Source organism: Pyrus communis, chromosome 13 (assembly GCF_041283825.1).
Source record: "Pyrus communis isolate YQ-2024b chromosome 13, ASM4128382v1, whole genome shotgun sequence".
Classification (NCBI taxonomy): domain Eukaryota; kingdom Viridiplantae; phylum Streptophyta; class Magnoliopsida; order Rosales; family Rosaceae; genus Pyrus; species Pyrus communis.
The window spans coordinates 28,357,170-28,378,149 of record NC_142577.1 but is presented as its reverse complement, the minus strand read 5'-3'; the positions used below and the strand labels follow the sequence as shown (position 1 = coordinate 28,378,149).

Genomic DNA, 20,980 nt, shown 5'->3' with positions numbered 1-20,980 from the left:
CTGCTGCTGCAGAAGTATGAACTGAGTAGGCACGCTGCAGGGTGACAATAAAGCGAAAGACAGAGATGGCAGCTTTTTCAGCATCAGACAAACGAGAAGCAGTATCTTTTGAAAATAATTGAATTCCAACCAAACAGTCCCTGACCAAAATTAAGCTTTGCTGACGGGAATCCCAATGGATTTGTTTGCCCTGGCTGTAACCAACAACCCCTGAAAAATTACCTTCTTTTTTCTTTCAAATTTCCAATGAGATAGAGACACATAATGATTAATGAGACTGGGACAGAGTTTGTTAACCTAATTAGTACCTATATTAACCCATGCTTTTCTAATCAATTAAATAAAGGAGATTAATAGTTGGTCACTCTTCACATTGTCATTGAGTGTTGAATATAATTAACATGATCCGATGAGTTAATTAATCAGTTGGTTTTATAATTAGTTCCATAGCCCTGGGGCAGTAATTGCAGATAACATTGCTTGTTAGTCATGGGTAGTGATAACTTGTATCTTTACAAAGTGATTTTCTCACTTCCGGCTCTCTTTCATTTTTTGTTTCCTTCTAGCTGCATGGTTGAATAAACCGGAGTATTAATAGACTAATATAACTTGTACAAGGGAAAAGCGTATAGAGAGAAGCTGAAGACGTGCAAATAAGAGTGAAAATAAAATCACTACACTATCATTTTTTTCAGGATCCCATGATTTTCCTGGATTCATGATACGAACTGCAAAGTAAAACTCTCCATTCAAATAATTACACAAAAGTTCCCATGATCATCTGATTTTCCCATCATGCACTATGAAAGAGGTCCAAAGAGAGCTGCAGCCTGCATAAACATCCCAAAGCGGCAAAGTCCCTTTCCTTTGTATCACTTTCTTGGTTTGAGAGAGACTACGGGCTGATTTAGTATTTCTATGCTTTGAAAAAAAACTGTTTCTGTTGTGCTGTGAAATAAAGCAGCAGAGTGTTTGGTAAATTTTTTTGTCAAAGTGCTTTTGAAAAAAAAAAAAAACAGTATTATAGTGTTTGATAAACTTTTATGTAAAACAGATGTGAAAAAAAAAAAAAAAAGTTTTTCAAAGCTAAGTTTTGCAGCTTTGTGTTTTTGGCTTTTTTTTCATCCAAAACTGTGAAAAAAAGCTGAAGCTGAATGTTTATCAAACATAAAAAAAACTCCCAGCTTTTTTTTATAGCCATTTTTTTTTTCAGAATCACCTCAGTACCAAACTATGGCTACTTAGTGTGGTAGTGGTAATTAACTTGCAAAATTGAAAGGGTTGAAGTCTAAGTTTCCAACATTAACACAATCTGATGTCAAAGATTTTTAACACTCAAAATTATAGCAGACCTGAACTTTGTCAAATAAGTTAGTATGCTTCTAACTCCACACCGGAATTTGGATCTTGCTTTCGTAGTTTACATAAATAATAAATTATAACAATGATCTATTAATTTTAACCCAATCAAAGTAATCGTCCATTAATTAAAAATTCATGATTATTGGTCGGTTTACTTATCAAAACGTTCAACTATGGTTATTTTCGTCAACTTCGTTAGAACTTCCGTCAAAATGAGTTGGTTTTGGATTTTGAAGAATACAAAAAAGAATTCCAACTTGAAAGACCATGAGCTTCTTTCTCATAAGTAATAAAGCATAACACCTATACATAAAAACCCACAATCCGACATTCTCAATTAGCTACAAAATTTGAAAAGAGAGAGAGAGAGAGAGAGAGAGAGAGAGAGATACATAGGAGAAAAACCCAACCTCAAGTTTTCATAACTCAATCACAAAATTAAGCAGAATATGGATTAATCAAGCCTAATTAATTAAGCTAAACTCTAAGCAAATAAATGCTAAGCTCAGGACCCCCAGAGCCATCAGGGTTCATCATGTAAAATGCCTCAGAGTCCTTGGACCCCGCAACCCTCTCAAACTTAGCTCTCATGTACATGAGCTCCCCCTCCGCCCCAACGCCGTCGTCACTCGCCGGCAGAACTCCCGCCCCCATTGAAATCGCCTCCAGAGCTTTCAACACCTTCCACTCCTCACCGCCGCACTCCCGCTTCATAGCAAATCCGCATTTCTTCCCGTTGCAGTAAGTCCTCCACAGCGGCTCCTCCAGTAACTTCAAACCCTTCTTCTCCGCTTTCTTCTCCGTCTCCAGCGCTATCCGCACCAACCCAGATGCCATTTCTCGCACCAGAACGCTCGTCGGCGTCGCCAGCTCGATCAGGAAGGCGGGCGCCGACTTAGGTTCGTCTTGAAATGCCAGGTGGACGTGTCCACGCCGGTAACCGAACAGAGTGCCCATCACTCTGCGGCCGAGTACGGGGCGGTGAGAGCGGTGGCTCTTTCCAAACACCGTGAGAGCCGAGCGGAGCTTGGAGACCGACATTAAAGAGTGTTTCTTTGGTGGGATTACTGCAGTTTCTGCCGGGACGACTGGGATTCTGAGCTCCTCGTGATTTTCTTTCTCCGATGATTCTTCCGAGAAATGCAAGTGGCTGAAGTTTAAGATTTCCTGGTCGTCGTCCTCCTCGTCCTCGGATTTCTTTTTCCAGTGGAAGTACCTCCTGGAGAAAGAGAGTGATGAATCGTGAAGGGTCTTTGCTGCCATGATTGTCCTCATCTGGAAAGTTTTGGAAGAGAGTGGTGAAACAGGGGAACACTAATAAATTTGGTTGGTTTGACTCAGAGGGAGTGATGGGAGAGAAGAGGAGAGTAAAAACGATGGAAGATTGTGATTGTGTTGTGTGTGATTTTATTGTTTGCTTGTAACACTATCTCTCATGATCTGTGGCTAACTTTAGAGAATCCTGACAAAAAGAAGGTGAGCAGTCCCCACCTAACTGTAACTAAAAGGAGGGAGAGAGAGAGAGAGAGAGAGAGAGAGGAATAGTTGAAGGGTGAATTTGGGGAGGGATGGAAATGGACAATTGATGGACAGATGATTGATATAATTTGATGGTAAAAGCAGAGTAGACAAAGCCTTGTCCTAACTCTTTGTCATGTGAAGGGTTCATTTTGCTCACTACTTGAGAATATGAGAGAGAGGAATAGGTGAAAAGTGAATTTGTGGAGGGATGGAAAGATGATTGATATAAATTTTTGCGCCCCCATATTTATTTTAGTTGAATTAATTTAAATTTTGATATTTTTGTCTGTCTATTACACAGATTTCGAAATTTAGATACATCTAACAATAATAAATAGGATTGTAAGCATGGGTGACCAAAAATAATTCCGTTATGGAAGGCAAGGGGTGGACAATTGATGGAAAAATGATTGATATAATTTGATGGTGGAAGCAGAGGAGACAATGCTCTAATTCTTTGTCATGGGAAATATGCATTTTCGCTCACCACTTGAGAATATGAGTGAGAGAGAGAGAGAGAGAGAGAGAGAGGAATAGGTGAAAAGTGAATTTGGAGAGGGTGGAAAGATGATTGAGATATAATTTGATGGTGGAAGCAGAGGAGACAATGCTTTGTGCTAATTCTTTGTCATGTGAAGAGTGTATTTTTGCTCACTATTTTCAAGTGGTGATAATACTGCTACATTTATTACAGTTAGATTAGTTTAAATTTTGAAAATTTTGTCTATCTACTACACATATCTCGAAATTTAGACTTATCTAATAATGATAAATAGAATGATAAGTATTATCACCACTTGAGAGTGGTGAGCAAAAATATGTCTATCATGTGAAGGTAAGGGGTGTACAAAGAACACTGCTTGATTTCTTATATGTAAGGTCCTCCTCTTTTACGGAGGATTCATTTGGTGTGTGTATCCTTTTAGAACATTTCCCCGAATCGGAAACAACGGGGAAACCTCGATAAATCGGGGGGAAGCAGGGCCTACGGTTCCCACTAATCCAATCGCTTCCCGATAGTAAGCTAGTCCGTCTAATGAGCCTTTATTTGACAATCAAATTGCACAATTCACTAGGGCGGAGGAGTCATTACCTGTTACATATAAATTTCAATCCATCACGTATATAAAGTAAATTGTTATATGAAAAAATGAAAAGGTTTCTACACATGTATTAAACTGTTAATTGTTTGAATTGCCTACATGCATGCATAAAATAAAATGCATTTCGCGTATCATCTCATTAATTACCATTAAATTAAATCAAAATTCATCCAATAATAATAAATCAGATTAAAGAGCAAAAATTATTCCCATGAAATAAGGGGAGCGTGACCGTGTGGTATGGGGTAGACATGGAATGGAATGACTGACTATTGCATTGGAAACAGTTAAGGCCACACCACCGTACCGGCCATTTAGTCCCTTCATGCCCCTACCACAAGTAACAATGCACCAACACACGTACCCAGGAGCCACCATTAGCCCCCGTAATGTTTTGTGCCTTAATTTGTTATCTTCTGTTTTCCTTTGTTTTTTATGTTTGCATCTGAATATCTGTTAATTTCTCTCTCTGGTTCAATAGAATGACTGGTCTGAGAGTTGCAGACATTGTTCACAAACAATATTTTTATGAGATTCAGAAGCTGTTGGATTCTGGCTATCTTTAAGTTTTGGATCATCTGTTGCCTTGCAGTGATTCTCAAATTTGATGAAAAAGAAAAAGAGAGAGCAAAACTTTTTTTTTCAAAAGTAGTTACCTTATATGTACTTTTTGTATACAAATCATATCTTTGTGTATAAATTCTTTGGATTTTTGCGATGTCAAACGTAATTATAGTTAATGATAAATAATTGTTTATGCGTAAGGAACAGTAAGATCATATTCCAGGCTTTGTTAAAACTTAACAGTAGTCTACATTTGAGTCTCTTTTTATTTTATTTTATTTTTTTTAAAAAGGGACCATCTAATGGCTTCTTTAAGGTTGTTCACCTTTTTTTAGGTCAAGAAGACTTACATGAGTATTTTAATCTTTGTTTGGCCATCATCATATAGTTCATTAACGTCAAAAACTGAACCTATAACGTGGCGTATGAAATACAAGTCTAAAAATCGTCTCCAACTATTAATATTGGTCAACCAGTGTCTACTGGTTCACACTAGAGCACTAGGCCTAATTATCCAATCATGATGGCGAATAACATTGAGCCGATAAACTTCTTTCTGCTAAATGATGTGCTAGATTGGCTACTTATCACCATCATTAATTAACAACTACTTAATTAGGTTGAATAATTTTAATTGGCCAGATCCCTACGTAAGAGGCCAATCCTTAGAATTTTGTCACACACCGTGATCTGCGTATGCTCTACATGTGAAGTTGGACCATCTATTATTTAGGTCAAAAGTGGTTGAATTCTGGGGCAGCTTTTCTAAAAGTCCGCCAATCCACATAGAAATGTTACAATAAGATTCCTAACTTGTAATATGGACCGACCAGATATAATCACGGATCAACTAACAAGGATCCGCACGAACAACTTGAAGTGAAAACAATAACAGATTTAGATATAACAACTCACAAACATATTATTTTTGTTACGAGCTAACATCATCATGCTATTAGCATAATCTATGCGCATAATATGTTTAATAGTACAATATGGATGTCCTAACAATATGTGCTTAAAAAGTATACACATGTTCTGTTACATTGAGAAATATGATGCTAGAAGAACTCGAAATAGTAATCTAGTTAACCAACCAAAAACAAACTTCATCACAACCCACAATATAAGACTAAGGACTTGTTTAAATTGATAATCCGAAGATCAAAAACACTTATGGGAAGAAGCACCTGTTATGTGCTTACTTATAAAGTCACTTCAAATGTTTTTGCTGGGGAAGCATATGAGAGATCTTCAAACAATTTTGTATGCGATTTTTAGCAAAGCATATGCGAGGTTTTGGGGGAAACAAGAAACTCGCAATGTCAGAAGTTGTATTTGTTAAGGTGAGTAAACAGCGGAGCTTGATAATGGACGAACGCTAGCTCACCGGTGTGCATTGCACATAAAGGGCGAACTACAACATAGCTGTAGAGCCTCCCTAAGATAATATATAGTCTCCTCCTTAACGGACAATCTAGAGGATCCAGGTCTACGTGCGGCAATGGCCTCCATGATGAGTCCTTACCTGATGTAAAAATATTCAACATAAACCTGTCATCATCCAGAACTTCGATAACCTTATACTCGTTCGTAAGAGGACTGAAACCACAATGATATGCAGAGCTTAATTGCCAGTGTACCGTGAAGTTCGATACACCCTATTGCTAGGATTAAATATAAAACCCTGAACATAATTGACGCAGACCAAGCCGTTGATACTTTGCTCACTTGAGAAAGACGTAGTATGCGGAGTAATGTCGACGTAGTATGTGGAGTAAAGTCTGGAAGTTGGGTGACAGGTACTGAATCCGTACTTTGTTCAATTATTTCTGCGGAGGAGTACCACCCCTGCCAATAATTATGGAATAGGTGGTTTGTAGTATTATTGTTGTTGTGATAGTTCTGGTGAGCGTTCACAAAGGAAGGGTTGCGGATGAGGGAGAACCAAGACTTGCATACGCACTTAAAGCGCATCAGCGACTTCAGCCGGCAGCCTTGGGAGTATCTGATACCATATGATATCGCTTAAAAGCACTGGCTTGTCAACTTCCATGTACATATGTAGTTCTTACAAAAAGGCAATTAGGAGAAGAAGAGACGGAGGGAGCGCAGTCGGAAAAAAATTGACAAGCAGAAGAGAGGAAAACAAAACGCATGCTGAACGGTGATTCATAGCGGTGCACTGCTGCTAGGGTTTGACCTAAATCCATATTAGTTTTGGATTTGACCTTTGATTTTGGGCGCTAGGGAAAGTAAAAATGGTTTATTACTTGCCAATGAGGAGGACAGGAGTCCTCTAAATTCGAGTAGGACATGGAGATGGTGGGTTGGGCTACAAAAGGCCTAAGGCCCAGGACATACATACATACATATGTGTGTGTGTGTGTGTGAGAAAGGGAAACAAAACGGACACGGTCAATAATAAAAAAAAGGAAATAAAACAGCATACACGAGGAGTTGGTCAGAAAAAATAAAAAATAAGACCAAAAATGTTTTTTTTTCAAATGCCTGAAGATGTTTGTAAACACCACTTACTAAATTATGTGGTATTACCAAGATACGTGAGTATCATATAGCTAGAGCATTTTTTTTATGCATTTAAGTTAAAATTTCTCTCGATAAGTCAAAATAGTTTGAAATCTTGTTTTGTATGAAAAAATCATGGACCAAAACTGGTCTTAAAACATAATATCTCTAACAGTTAAACTCACTATATACTTGTTTGCAGGTGGCAAATTCCATCAAGTCCTGAGGCCATTAGTTTTGCTTATGATTGCATCACTGCTTCATGCCATGCACGCCCGTGCGTTTTGGAAGAAGGCAAACCTAGCTAAATATGGCGGGCACAATCGCAAATATTACGTTTGGTTAACCACATCTATTTTTATCCGAATCAAATTCTCTTTAAAATATATGTAAGTACTTTCGAGAAGAGGACTTGGTTGACTACGTACTGTTGCAATCCTTTGATATATATGTTAGGATTGAGGGACACATTTTGACATATATTTTGATACATGTTTTTGTATGGCTCATTCTGTAATGGATGTCAATGATTTAATCGTTTATCATTTACGTCTTACCTCAAAGACCATGTTTACCAAAATATAGACATTTCAGATTTTTGTAGGGCTCATTTTGTAATGTATTTCAATGATTTAATCGTTTATCTTTTACGTTTTACATCAAATACCATGTTTACAAAAGTATAGACGATTCAGATTTTTGTATGGCTCATTTTGTAATGTATTTCAATGATTTAATCGTTTATCTTTTACGTCTTACCTCAAAGACAATGTTTACAAAAATATAGACGGTTTAGATCGTTGAAATATATTATGAAATAGACCCTACAAAATTAATGTCAAATGTACATCAAAAGTATGTACATAAATGTTGAACGTTCGTGTGTCATGTCATCATCTAATTCCAAATCTGCTAATTATTTTATCATTTACCATACTATTTTAAGAAACCAATATCAACAACACGTACAAATTAGAACCAGCATTCTAAACATGAGAAAGCATTTTTATTGAGGTAATCGAATTCGTTCTCATGCATGAAAAGGATTAAATCCAGAATCCACCGCATTCTGGAAGGGGCGAAAGAGTGGTTTGGGGAGATTGTCCCACTCGTACCAATCCAAACCATCGCACATGTTTGGCTCGAAATTCTCGGGCTCTTGATCGGGACTTGCCAACACTGCTCGCAGATAAATCCCTATGTAGTGGTACGGCTTGCCTTTGTCTTCGAATATGTTGTTTGTGACATTCAGCAGTTCTATCTTCTCAATGTCCAACCCAGTTTCTTCCGTCACTTCTCTTGCTGCACACTCCTCAAAGCTCTCGCCTACGCAAACACAAAAATACAAATATTTAAACGGGTATACATGCAATAGAGAGTCGGTCAGTAATTAATTTGTTAATTTTATGTGTTTAAATAACATAACTATTTACGGAAAAACTAAGATAAAGAAAATAAATACATATGCAATTATTGTGTGTTTGCCGAATTCGAGGTGGCCACCAGGGAGGGAAAAGGTGGAGTCGCCAAGAGAGCAACGGCGGCGCCCCAACATCACCTTCTTCCCTTTCAACAAACACACCACCACTGCCACTTTCGGCACCGGACCCTGTATTGTTCCGTTAACCATGTTTTGATATCAAACTTAGTATGTGTTATAGTTTTGCGGTGGATGTGGCCTGACTGCCAACCCTTATATATAGATCGATGATGGAGTGCTCAGGCTCAAGCCACTCTCTCTGGCCAGCTAAGAAGTTGAACTTTGAAAATGGACTTTCTTGGTCAGAACACTGTTATCATTTGTATTATTATTTTCTATCTCAGCAATGACCTTTGAATCTTTGATCGTTTCAGTTTGTATTTAATTTGTGTATAAGATAACCCTTAAAAAAGGCGATGATATTTGCGTAGATCCATGCATTAACTGACGTAAGACATAGATATATAGGTGCTCCATCTTCGAGTATTGTGCTTATCCGGAAGAAAAAAAAATACTTGCATGTATATATGAGAGAAATTTTAATAGAGTTGTCAACACATCATTAATATTATATTAGGTTCATTTTAGCGTAAGATGAGATTAAAATATATTACGTTTACATATATAATGTCTTCAATGCAAAAGCCATTGCTCCTTATCAGGTGGTGCATGCTATTTCCTTCACATCGGCTTCCTTTTGGCAGGCTCTCGTATTCCTCGGTCACCTCCTGATTCATCTAGGCCAATTCCCCACTGGTGCCCCCTAAATTACCCTAATATCAAACTGAATGTTGAGGCGTTGGCGATGCTTCGGGATTGTGGGTTGGCAATTCCCCACCGTAAGCATTCTCTTATAGCTCCGAAGGTGGTGGTTGCTGAGGCGTTGGCGATGCTTTGGGGTTGTGAGTTGGCGGCGGAGTTGGGCTTGCATTGGGTTACGGCGGAATCAGACTCCATTGAGGTAATCTCTTCACTGCAAGGAGATATTTCTAATGGCAGCTGGGAAAATTTTCCAATCTTAGAAGGAATTTTAAGTCTGGAAAATTCTTTCCAGGGTTGTTGCTAGTCTTGGATACCAAGATTGGCCAACTAGACGGTAGACTGTTTGGCGTCAAGGAAGAACATGGAGATGTGTGATTAAACTTGGGTTAGACGGCGCCCATCTTCATTAATTCACATTCTCAATAAGGATGGTCTTCCATGCCGTCCTTAATAGGTTTTTGCTGCGGGGGTGCTTTGGGGTGATGCTTGGTTCTTTGGCAGCGTCTTACGGTTCCTAACCCCGGCACTGCCCTCTCATGTTTATGTACGTTTGGCTTTCGCCCTGGTTATTTATGTTTCCAGTTCTTTAAAAAACAAAAAACAAAAAAAACAAAAAAAAAAAACAAAAAGTTGTATGCATTTAGGAAAAATACTAGTAACGTTGTCGGTGTGTCCTTTTCCAAGTTTTCTCCGGTCACAGCAAATAACTGGACGGCTACCGGTATGGTCTTAGACATCAATAGACATTTATGGTTGACGCTGTAAGTGTAACAAAAAAGGACGGGTCCAGCGCCGATTGGAGTCTAATTGAAGACTCGAAGTGTTACTTAGTATTATAGTCTAGTGATATTTCTTTTAATTTGTAAGTGAGAGGTTTTAGGTTTGATTCTTGTTAAGGGCGAATTTGAACCACATTATTGTTAGTTCAATGAGGCTAAGCTCACCCCTCTCCTTTACTATAGATAATATCGTTTATTAAAAAAAAAATTGAAAACTCGAAGTATGAGATAATCCTCTCTTGCATGTTGTAATGCTTTAATGAGTCGAGATAGAAATCACATCATATAATTGAGACAATGAATACTTGGCTGGAAACTAACTAGTTCCATCTGAGCTAGATCAGAGGCAGCGTTGAGAGGAAGCGAAAGATGTAATTGCATAGGACCTTAAAAAAATTTTGGTATCTGTTATATATTAAAAAATTACTCTTCTTATAAGTGTAAATTTTTTTTCTTCTAAGTATAGAAATTTGGAATTGCACAATTAGATATTATGAATGCCAATAACACATTAAAAACCGATTTTCTTTTCAATTTTATTATATAATAATGATATATATTCAGGTGAAACTTTAAAGTTAGAGTTTTTAAAGCTTGTTTTTTTCTTATTTGGTTGCTTAAGATTAAACTACTTTTGATTATTTAATGAAGGTTATGTTTGCAACTCTTTTTACTTATTATTTAATGACAATTGTAAACTTACAATCAGTGAGTCCTAAAGTTTGTTTTGAGTTAAGTTATTGATTTCTAGTAACAAGATACTGCCCTACATTTTTTTTTTTTTGGAAAAACTATATTAAAAATTGGCCATTTTATAAATTTCGTACACGGCCTCCAAAATGTTAAAGACGGCCCTGATCACAGAAATGTAACTACAAAATTTAACATTACAAACACGTCATGTTTTAAATTCATTATTAAAAAATTGATTTTCAAACATCATTTTCTTTGTTTTGCACAGTGTGTTCTCTGTCGACAACTACAAGGCTAATAACCTTAGCTATTGTCGTTGCACGATGGCTTTCATCGTAGGAGTTCCTAAATAAAGTCAAAATTATTGGGGCATTAAATTTGGTTTGGCCACATTTTATCCAACCTCAACTTTCTCGAAGCCTTTACGATATTCAACTCTTTCGAAGGTGTTGAAAATTTCATATATGCTAGTTGCTCATCTCATAAATTCATAATAAGGACATATCACCCCTTGTACTTCCACACACATGCGCGCGGTCGAGCACACATAAGAATTTGTTTTCACATCAAATTAATTTGTTTTTTGGCATGATTTTTCAGTTCTTCGCGATATGAACGTGTATTGATCAGTTAAACCACCCAATAATTAAAGTTCAGACGTGAAAGTGTATTTTTAAGGGGTTACGGGTTAACTCGTGAAAATGTGTCAAAAAATTAGCCAGTATCAAGTTAGGGACAACTTACATCCATCATATGGTGTACCATCTTATTCATTCTTTGCGATTAACATTTTTTTACAACGTAAATTTTATAATTAAAATAATGTGTTTTCTTGATTATTATTTAAAAATATACTCTATGAAAATTCATTTAAACTCAAGATCGTTTGGTCATCTATATGTATCAAATAAATGAATAATATTCACAAATGTGTTGCTTCATACTAACATCGTCAATTTGTTTAGGGAACTCAACGATATCTGATTTGATTAAAATTTTATAGAAATAATCATTAAATAAGGATTAAGAAAATATAATGTTTCGATTTTGGAATTTTTATGATTAACATACATTGGTTTCAAGGGTCAAGACACCTTAAGAAGTGAATGCAAATATTTTTCTAAAATTAATGAAAATTGAGAAAATACATATATGGTTACGATCATGAAATTTGTCTCAATTTTTCCTAGTCATCATCGGATTTTTCCAAAGCCCCATAGCCAATTACGATTTTCTTCTAAGTAAAAACATACCTTCGAGAATCCATCTATTCAAAAAACCAATAGCAACAAACTATCTATATTATCATATACCAAAAGAAAAAAAACTACAACAGACAACACTAATTCGGAGCAGAACTCTCTAGCATCTTTATTTACGTAGACTGATTAATTGGTTCTTTTTTATTTTTTGTTAACATATTCAATCTGCCCTGGACTAATTAGATCATGGACGGAAAGGATTAAATCCGGCCTGCACCGCCTTCTCCAAAGGCCGAAAGAGTGGCTCAGGGAGATTATCCCACTCGTACCAATCCCAACCATCACACATGTTTGGCTCCATATTACGAGGTTCTTGATCTTCATCTGCTAACACTGCTCTGGTGACAATCGCCACGTAGTGGCACGGCTTCGCTTCCTCTCGAAACACATGGTTTGTGACCGTCAGCAATTCTATATTTTTAATGTCCAAGTCAGTTTCTTCCTTCAGCTCTCTTGCTGCACACTCCTCAAAGCTCTCACCTGCACAAACACAAAATACAAATTGAATATCCCACATTGAAGCAATAGGTTTTGAAAAATAAACGAATTTTACATCCAACAATTGATGGAATAAAGTACAATATATAATAATAGTTCATTTCTAATATTAATGAAATGTTTTTTGTTACAAAATTATCAAACTTGTCGTGCTGTGAAATTGGTAAGATGCAAATATTTGTGACACAATATCTGTATTAGTGTTGTGCGGGTTTTCAAATGAAAGAATGATTTACCGAACTCCAGGTGACCGCTAGCGAGGGAAAACTTGGAGTCACCAATGGAGGAACGACGGCGTCCTAAGAGCACCTTCTTCCCTTTCAACAGGCACACCACAACCACCACTCTCGGCGCCGCAATCCCGTTTTGCATGTTTTGTGTTTGCTCAACCATGCTTTTTGTGTCTTAGTTTGCACTTCATGTCGTAGCCTAACAGCCTCGCCTTCTATAAATAGTGGACTACTCAATGAGTCGGTCAATCCTGAATATGAAAACTTGGTCCAAAACTTCATGGAGGCAGAGTGTCTGCCCTCCCATTACCATGCCCTTTCTATCCCCTCCTATATTGTACGGTCACGGTTAAGCAATGTCAATATTTTATATTGATTTTTTTTATAAAGATAATAAGACAAAAAAGTAATAAAAATATAAAATATTAACGTAATTTAACCGTTACTGCACAAATAAAAACAAATAAGAAAGACATGATAAAGGGAGGCCATACAATCTGCCTCCAGACTTCATGACTGATTATTGTAGTACCATGTTGTATACAACACTTTTTCCATGTGTGAACTGACTAGATGTGAATGCTAACCAATATTTGCGGACGGTTTCTAATTTTTCTTGGATAACTATTGGACAAGTGTCACAAGAATAACCTAGTATCAAGTTAGGGACAACTTTGCATCCAACACATGGGCGTGCCATCTTACTCATTCTTTGCATTTAAATCTCATAATCAAAATAATCTATTTTCTCGTTATCATTTAAAATTTTTCTTATAAAAATTCATTTGAATTCGAGACCATTTAGTCATCTATGTGTATTAATAAATTGTTGGTATTCATGAATATGTTACTTGATACCAACATCATTGATTTGCTTCAATGACTCGATGATATTCGATTGAAATTTTATAGAGATAATTATTAAATGAGGATAAAAAAAATACATTGTTTCAATTATGAAATTTCAATTATCTTCGGAAAATTCTCTTCAACTATGAGTGTCGCTTGACCATGAGCTTAATTTTTTTGATAAGGGGACGGATTTTGTGGGCGAAGCTATTCTATTTACGCTAGGCGAAGAAGAAGATTGAGAAAATACACGGTTCCGACAAGGGCGACCGCTGTGGCCCCAAAAACTAAAGGGCATCAAAAAAATTTACGTTGCTTCATATATACAAGGTTTTGTTTTGTTTTAGATAAATAATAAACCTTCATCATTGTTATCAATTTATCTTATACTAGGCTTTTTGCATGCGTAATCATGCGTGCGAAAGGCTTTTTATTTATCACGAATGCTATGTGCCTCTAAAGTTTTTCTAAATGTGTTTGATAATGTATAAACAAACATTGCGTTAACTTTTAATTATAGTGCACATGTCACATTTCTTCAAGTTGTCATGACCAAATAATGATGATATGTTTTGATACATTTATCTAAAACGAAAGATTAACAATATCTACATACAAAAACATAAAGCCTACTTGTAACGTGATGGTGTCATTACCAAATCTTGGTATCTTTAATCACGAATGCTAATTTTCAAATACAATGAATTTTATTCTTACATTTTACCCACAACATCATCTGATATACTATGAATTTTAATCTTACTTTTACCCACAACATCTTCCTTTATCGTTTTTGTGTGTTCTCATCTTTTGCTTTTATTATCTAATCCCAGTAATATTAATCTTGGTGTTTCAACACGATTTGCGACCATTAAAACGTATATAAGGTGCATTTGAAGAGGGTGGCTGTCAATTAAACGAAATGTTTAGAAGTCAATGTTTCGATTTCAATAAATCCGCATTTGCTAAAGTAACTTTATTGTGTTTGTTGCCTCAAATCCATCTAGTTGGTTGAGAAGCTCAAGCGTAAGGAGAACGATGACAGAAAATCATATTAGAAACCTTAAATCTATGCAACAAGAAGTCGAATCATTGAATGATTCACAATCAAGATCTTTGCGGCATATAAACGTAAAACATGTATTCGAAAGTTCCGGGACACTCCAAAAAGCTGTTGTTTCTTTGTTTCTTCTAGATTCCATTCCCAAGAGCACCAGACTTGCACACACACCTTAGACCATCCAATAGTATGAATATATTTCCAAACTTTATGAAGAACAAACCGAACTAAAATATAGCAAAAATTGTTAATGCTGAGATTTAGCTATGGAGAAATGCAGAGAGAATTCGAAGAGAGAGTAGTGAGAGAAACTGAAACATTTCATATATCCAGTTATTACAACCTATTCCTTTTTATAAATACAACTACACATAACTAACTTCTAGACTCACCAATACAATAGAGACACATGGCAATGCCTAACAACTAACAATACATCATGTAATCTAACATTCCCCCTCAATCTAATGCTAGGCAATCCCAAGCATAAGATTGTTACAATGAGAGCTAAACAATGGAAAACACAAACCCTTGGTAAGGATATCAGCAAATTGTTCAGATGAGGCAACAAACTGCAACAAAATTGTGCCTTGCTGAACCCTTTCACGCACAAAATGGCAGTCTATTTCGATGTGTTTAGCTTTAGAATGCAAAATGGGATTAGTTGCTAGAGCCATGGCAGATATGTTGTCGCAATGAAGCAAAGAAGTAACTGACGAAGAAAGAGACAGATCCTTGAGTAATTGTTGAAGCCATACCACCTCAGCAGTTGTAGTGGCCATTGCTCTATACTCGGCCTCAGTAGAAGACCGACTAACAGTATGCTGCTTCTTCGAACTCCAAGAAATGGGATTGTTGCCTAAAAACACAATGAAACCAGTAGTTGATCTTCGGTCATTGGGATCCCCAGCCCAATCAGCATCTGTGTAAGCTTTAATATTCAAACTGCCAGGTTTATAACACAAGCTAAGCTGCATAGTCCCTTTGAGATACCTCAAGATACGCTTGACTGCAACAAAATGACTTTCAAGGGGAGAATGCATGAATTGACAGACTTGATTAACCGAATAGGCTATATCAGGTCTAGTAAACGTCAAATACTGGAGGGCACCAACTATACTTCTGTAAATACCTGGATCAGGAACTGGAGGACTACCATGAGTTAATAGCTTTTGATGAGGATGACAAGGGGTAGTACAAGGTTTACTGTCTAGCATATTTGTCTTGTGCAGCAAGTCCTTAATATATTTGGACTGATGAATAAGGATTCCCTGAGATTGATACTCAATTTGCAGACCAAGAAAATAGTGTAGAATTCCTAAATCCTTCATATCAAACTCCTTGGTTAATTGGTGGATCACAGATTGAACATGAGAATCATCATCTCCACTTAGTATAATGTCATCAACATAAAGAAGCAACACAACAATGGAATGACCATTATTTTGGACATAAAGAGAAGGATCTGCATATGATGCTTTAAAACCCAAACTAAGAAGAAATCGGGAAAACCTTTCATTCCACGCTCGGGGAGCCTGTTTAAGGCCATACAAAGACCTTTCAAGTTTGCACACAAATTCTGGATGATCCTTGTCAATAAACCCCTGTGGTTGAGACATATACACTTCTTCATCTAGAAAGCCATGCAGAAAAGCATTCTTGACATCTAATTGTTTAAGTTTCCACCCCTTTGTAGCAGCCAATGATAACATCAATCTGACTGTAGTAGGTTTAACTACAGGACTAAAGGTCTCATAATAATCAAGACCTGCTTCCTGAGAGAACTCCTTGGCTACTAGACGAGCCTTATACCTCGCAACAGACCCATCAGGATGTCTTTTAACCTTATAAATCCACTTACAACCCACCAGGTTCTTGTGAGGTGGAAGGGGAACTAAGGTCCATGTCTTCTGTGTAATAAGAGCTTCCATCTCCTCATTCATTGCACATTTCCACTGAGAACACTTTGAAGCAGCACTGAAAGACTGAGGTTCCCTATCCAGATAGGAATCAATGGACATGGAAGCAGAAAAGGCCTTCTTTTTAGAGATCCCAGACTTGGACCGTGTTTGCATTGGATGTGCATTAATATTGAGCACATAAACATGTTGCAGATCAGGAACTTGAGAGGTAGTTACAGCAGGGTTGTATTCAGAATCTGAGACAAGTGAACCTCCAGGTTGTAGATCAGGAACTTGAGAATCAGTAGAATCTGAGACAATTGCACCTCCAGTAGAGACAAGATCACCAAGTGTTGGAGAGTCGGACTGAGTAACAGGGACTTGAGAAGAAGATGGTATTTGTGGAAATGGTATTGGTATGATGGGAGGATGATGAAAGGTATTAGAGTGACTAATCAAGTGTGGATGTGGTTGGGTGAAGATATCAGATTGGAGACAAGACTTGGACAACCCTTGAGCACTAGGAAAAACAGTTTCATCAAATAAGACATGTCTAGACACAATGAGCTTATTAGCCTTGGTATCATAACAAATGTAACCTTTATATTGAGCAACATACCCCAAGAAAATGCATTGTATGGTTTTAGGTTCCAGTTTATGTTGTCTATAGGGTTTCAGGGAAGGATAACATGCACAGCCAAAAATCTTTAAATGCTCAAGGCAAGGTGGAGACTGAAACAACATCTCAAAAGAAGAGTGCATCTTTAACACAGAGGTAGGCATTCTATTAATAAGATAAGTAGCTGTAGCACAGGCATGAAACCAAAACTCAGGTGAGAGGGAAGCTTTTTGAAGTAATGTGATAGCAGTTTCAACAAGATGCCTATTCTTTCGCTCAGCTAAACCATTCTGCTCAGGAGTGTAGGGACATGATTTTTGGTGGACAATCCCTTTAGATTTAGAAAATTTTGAAATAGAATACTAGTATACTCTCGCCCACCATCACTCTGTAGGACTTTAATATGTGCAGAAAAAGAGGTATGAATATAAGCTTGGAAGTGCACAAATATCTCAAAGACAGCAGCTTTATTAATCATGGGAAATATCCATGTATAACGTGTACATTCATCTATAAACGAGACATAATAGCGATACCCTTCTAAAGACTTGGTAGGAGAGGGACCCCATACATCAGTATGCAAGACTTCAAAAGGAACAAGAGACTTTGAAGCCACTAAGGGAAAAGGTAACTTTGTAAACTTGCCTTGTAAGCAATCAATACAAGTTTGAGATGTGGAATTACAGGGAAAATTAATACCAGACTTACGAAGGGCTACTTGAGTTACAGAGTTGGTTGGATGACCCAATCTGCAATGCCAGAGATAGGTATTGATTTTCTGTCCAAGAAATGCTGCAGGAGAGGGCTGTGGTTGTTTAAGAATGGGAAGTGGATAGACAGCTTGGTTACTCAGTCCTTGGTATAGTACCTTGTTGGTGACCTTGTCCTGTATACACACAGAAAATTCGTGATGCATAGACAATAAGTGTTGTGATAAGTGTGGAACATGTAACACAGATTTTAACGCAAGTGTATGTGATGAATTAGATAAACGAGCTTGACCAATGTGTTTAATTTGTAAACCTTCACCACTAGCGCTAGTCACTGTCTCTGATGAAGAATAAGGAGTTGCAGCTTGCAAATTGGACAAATCAGATGTCATATGATTGGTTGCTCCTGAATCGAGTAACCAATAATCTTGCTGTGGTGCTCTAGGAGAGAAATTGGTTCTTGCAGTAAAAGCACCAGTTGAACCATGTTGAGGAGAAAACATCCCATTTGAATACTGAGAATGAGACATCACAGTAGGATTCTGCACTTGAGATTTAAATGGATTTGAAGACTGAAATTGATGTGACAACTGTGGTGTAGAAGAGTGAAATGGATGCTGTTGAATCACATTGGAAGATGGAGAGTATTTCTGAAATGAAGGCACAGAAACAGGTGCAGAGTTGAGTCTGTCAAAGCAGGTGGTAGTAGTGTGTCCTTTTCTGTCACATATTTGGCAACCATTCTGAAAACAATTGAGAGCTACATGGCCTTTTTTATCACATATTTGACAAATAAACAAAGGTTGAAATGATTGATCTGGAACTATCGGAGAGCCAGGATGCTGAAACTGAGACTGAGATGGAAATGAAGGTTGTGCAGAGCCTTGATAACCAGATGGTTGATGAAAACCAGAATTAAACTTCTTGCTTTTACCCCTGAACTTGTAGTTATTTCCCCTGAAGTTGTTATAAGTCCCAGAACCAGTCTGAGAGACAAATGCAACAGGACCATTGTTAGGAGAAAAAGACAGTGGCTAAAACTGAGACATCTGGGAACCAGAAGGAACATATGACCCAAAATCAAAATTGCCAGTGGGAGTGGTAGTATGGGAAGAGCCACTAGTGTCATAAACTGAACGGGAAGTATTTGCAAGCATAGCTGCCATTAAAGAGGGTGATTTGATGACCTCTTCCAATGTAGACTCTTCTGCCTTCAACTGAGATCTTAGCTCTTTAAGTGAAACCAGATTCTCTCGCCCTCGAATTACAGACTTAATGATATTATATTATGTAGGTAAGCCTCTCAGAGCTACAATGACAATATCCTCATCAGAAATCACAACACCAGCAGTGGCTAATTGATCCCTGCAATCTTTAATTCTCTGCAAGTAAAGATCAATGGATTTTGGCCCTTTCTTGATGTTTTGCATATCAATCTTCATTTGAACAATGCTAGTACGAGTCATATTTGCAAATCGCTCTTTAAGATTATTCCACATTGCTCGTGAGCTTTGACAACCAATTACACAGGATAAAGCAGCAGTGGATAGTGTTGCAGTAATCAAAGTCATAAGAGCTTTATCATGTATTGTCTAAACTTTATAAGCATCAGTGATTGAAGAGTTATTAACTATCAATTCACCATCAGAACCCGAATCATCATATTTCGAAGGACAGGTAATAGATCCATCAACAAACCCCATAATGCCATTCCCTTCTAGCAACAATTCTATCTGAAATTTCCAAGTAACATAGTTCGAATCATCCAACTTCACAGTAACAGTGTTTCCAACACTAGGTATAAGCGAAGAGATAGGTGATTGTGTGAGTGCTAGTTGAGCAGTAGTAACCATGACTAATCCAATCAGAGACTCAATAAATCCAAGAGATAGAGAATCACAAAGCAACAATGGCCAAGAATCAACAATTCAAGAACCAGTAATAAATCGAATCAAGCAGAGATATCGAAAGAAAACACCTCAACTACAACGACGAGACAAATTGAAGATGGATCCAGCCACAGATCCAAGGAGCAACAACGAATTCAACAAGCGATGACGAACAAAAGATCGACCGAGAGAAGAAATACCACCGACGAGCTCAAGAAACCCCAAAAAAATTTTTCTAGGGTTTGTAGAAATGCCACCAACACGCACCAACAAACCGTCACCGGAACAACGAAGACGAACCGGAGCACCGAAGACGAACAGAAGCACAGGAATCGGAAAACGAGCGGAAGCACAGGAATCGTCAACCAATGGTGTTAACCTTGGCAGGCTCTGATACCATGTTAACGCTGAGATTTAGCTATGGAGAAATGCAGAGAGAATTCGAAGAGAGAGAGTAGTGAGAGAAACTGAAACTTTTCATATATCCAGTTATTACAACCTATTCCTTTTTATAAATACAACTACACATAACTAACTTCTAGACTCACCAATACAATAGAGACACATGGCAGTGCCTAACAACTAACAATACATCATGTAATCTAACAAAAATTTGACTAATCCAAATGAAAAAAAAAAACTCGATAAAGCAAAGTATGACAACCCAAAATAATTAAGAGTCATACCTGATTAATTGCATTGCACCAACAACAGCAAAGGTCGATAATTCTCTTAAAATTGAAAACTCAAATTTGCTTAAAATAAAACAAAATGACATCACAGGCCATAAGAAGATTGAAGCCAATTCAGGGCTTGTCGATAATTCTCTTATAATTGTGTGCTTGAACTTTGCTGTTGATAATTCTCTTAGGTGGAGTGGTATAACTTGTCAGGATGACTGTTTCGACAAAGCTCCACGGAGTCGAAGATAGAATAAACCTACATTTAATTAGACAAATAATACAATAAAAAATTAGTGACTCCGCAGATGTAGGTTTACTCCATCTTCGACTCTGTGGAGTCACTAATTTTTTATTGTATTATTTGTCAAGAGAAAAGATTGAGATCTGATTCACCAAGAGAAAGGAAAGATCAATGCAATTGATAAAATCCAAAATAGACGATGAATCTAGAGGAAAGGTTGGTCCAAGAATGAGAGTCGGCTTCTT

The 20,980-nt window shown here is 37.2% G+C and overlaps 2 protein-coding genes and 1 pseudogene across 2 annotated transcripts; all 3 read right to left on the bottom strand.

Moving 5' to 3' along the window:
- Positions 1-1,612: 1,612 nt before the first annotated feature.
- Positions 1,613-2,914, bottom strand: LOC137738363 (protein MIZU-KUSSEI 1). Its single transcript, XM_068477999.2, has one exon. The coding sequence runs from the start codon at positions 2,635-2,637 to the stop codon at positions 1,840-1,842; it is 798 nt and encodes a 265-aa protein (XP_068334100.2). The 5' UTR covers positions 2,638-2,914; the 3' UTR covers positions 1,613-1,839.
- A 5,195-nt stretch (positions 2,915-8,109) lies between these two features.
- Positions 8,110-8,709, bottom strand: LOC148692049 (geranyl diphosphate phosphohydrolase pseudogene; annotated as a pseudogene).
- A 3,354-nt stretch (positions 8,710-12,063) lies between these two features.
- Positions 12,064-12,988, bottom strand: LOC137737432 (geranyl diphosphate phosphohydrolase). The gene is made up of 2 exons (XM_068476897.2): positions 12,790-12,988; positions 12,064-12,535 (listed from the first exon to the last, which is right to left on the bottom strand). Exons 1-2 carry the CDS (start codon positions 12,944-12,946, stop codon positions 12,240-12,242), a joined length of 453 nt encoding a protein of 150 aa, XP_068332998.2. The 5' UTR covers positions 12,947-12,988; the 3' UTR covers positions 12,064-12,239.
- Between the last annotated feature and the right edge of the window lie 7,992 nt (positions 12,989-20,980).

What these genes read in the sequence shown, in the direction of transcription:
- LOC137738363 (XM_068477999.2), bottom strand. Translation starts at nt 2,637, where the DNA reads ATGAGGACAATCATGGCAGCAAAGACCCTTCACGATTCATCACTCTCT.
- LOC137737432 (XM_068476897.2), bottom strand. Translation starts at nt 12,946, where the DNA reads ATGGTTGAGCAAACACAAAACATGCAAAACGGGATTGCGGCGCCGAGA. An exon ending in TAGCGGTCACCTGGAGTTCG is followed by an intron (nt 12,536 to 12,789) that starts GTAAATCATTCT and finishes GTGTTTGTGCAG; the next exon opens with GTGAGAGCTTTGAGGAGTGT.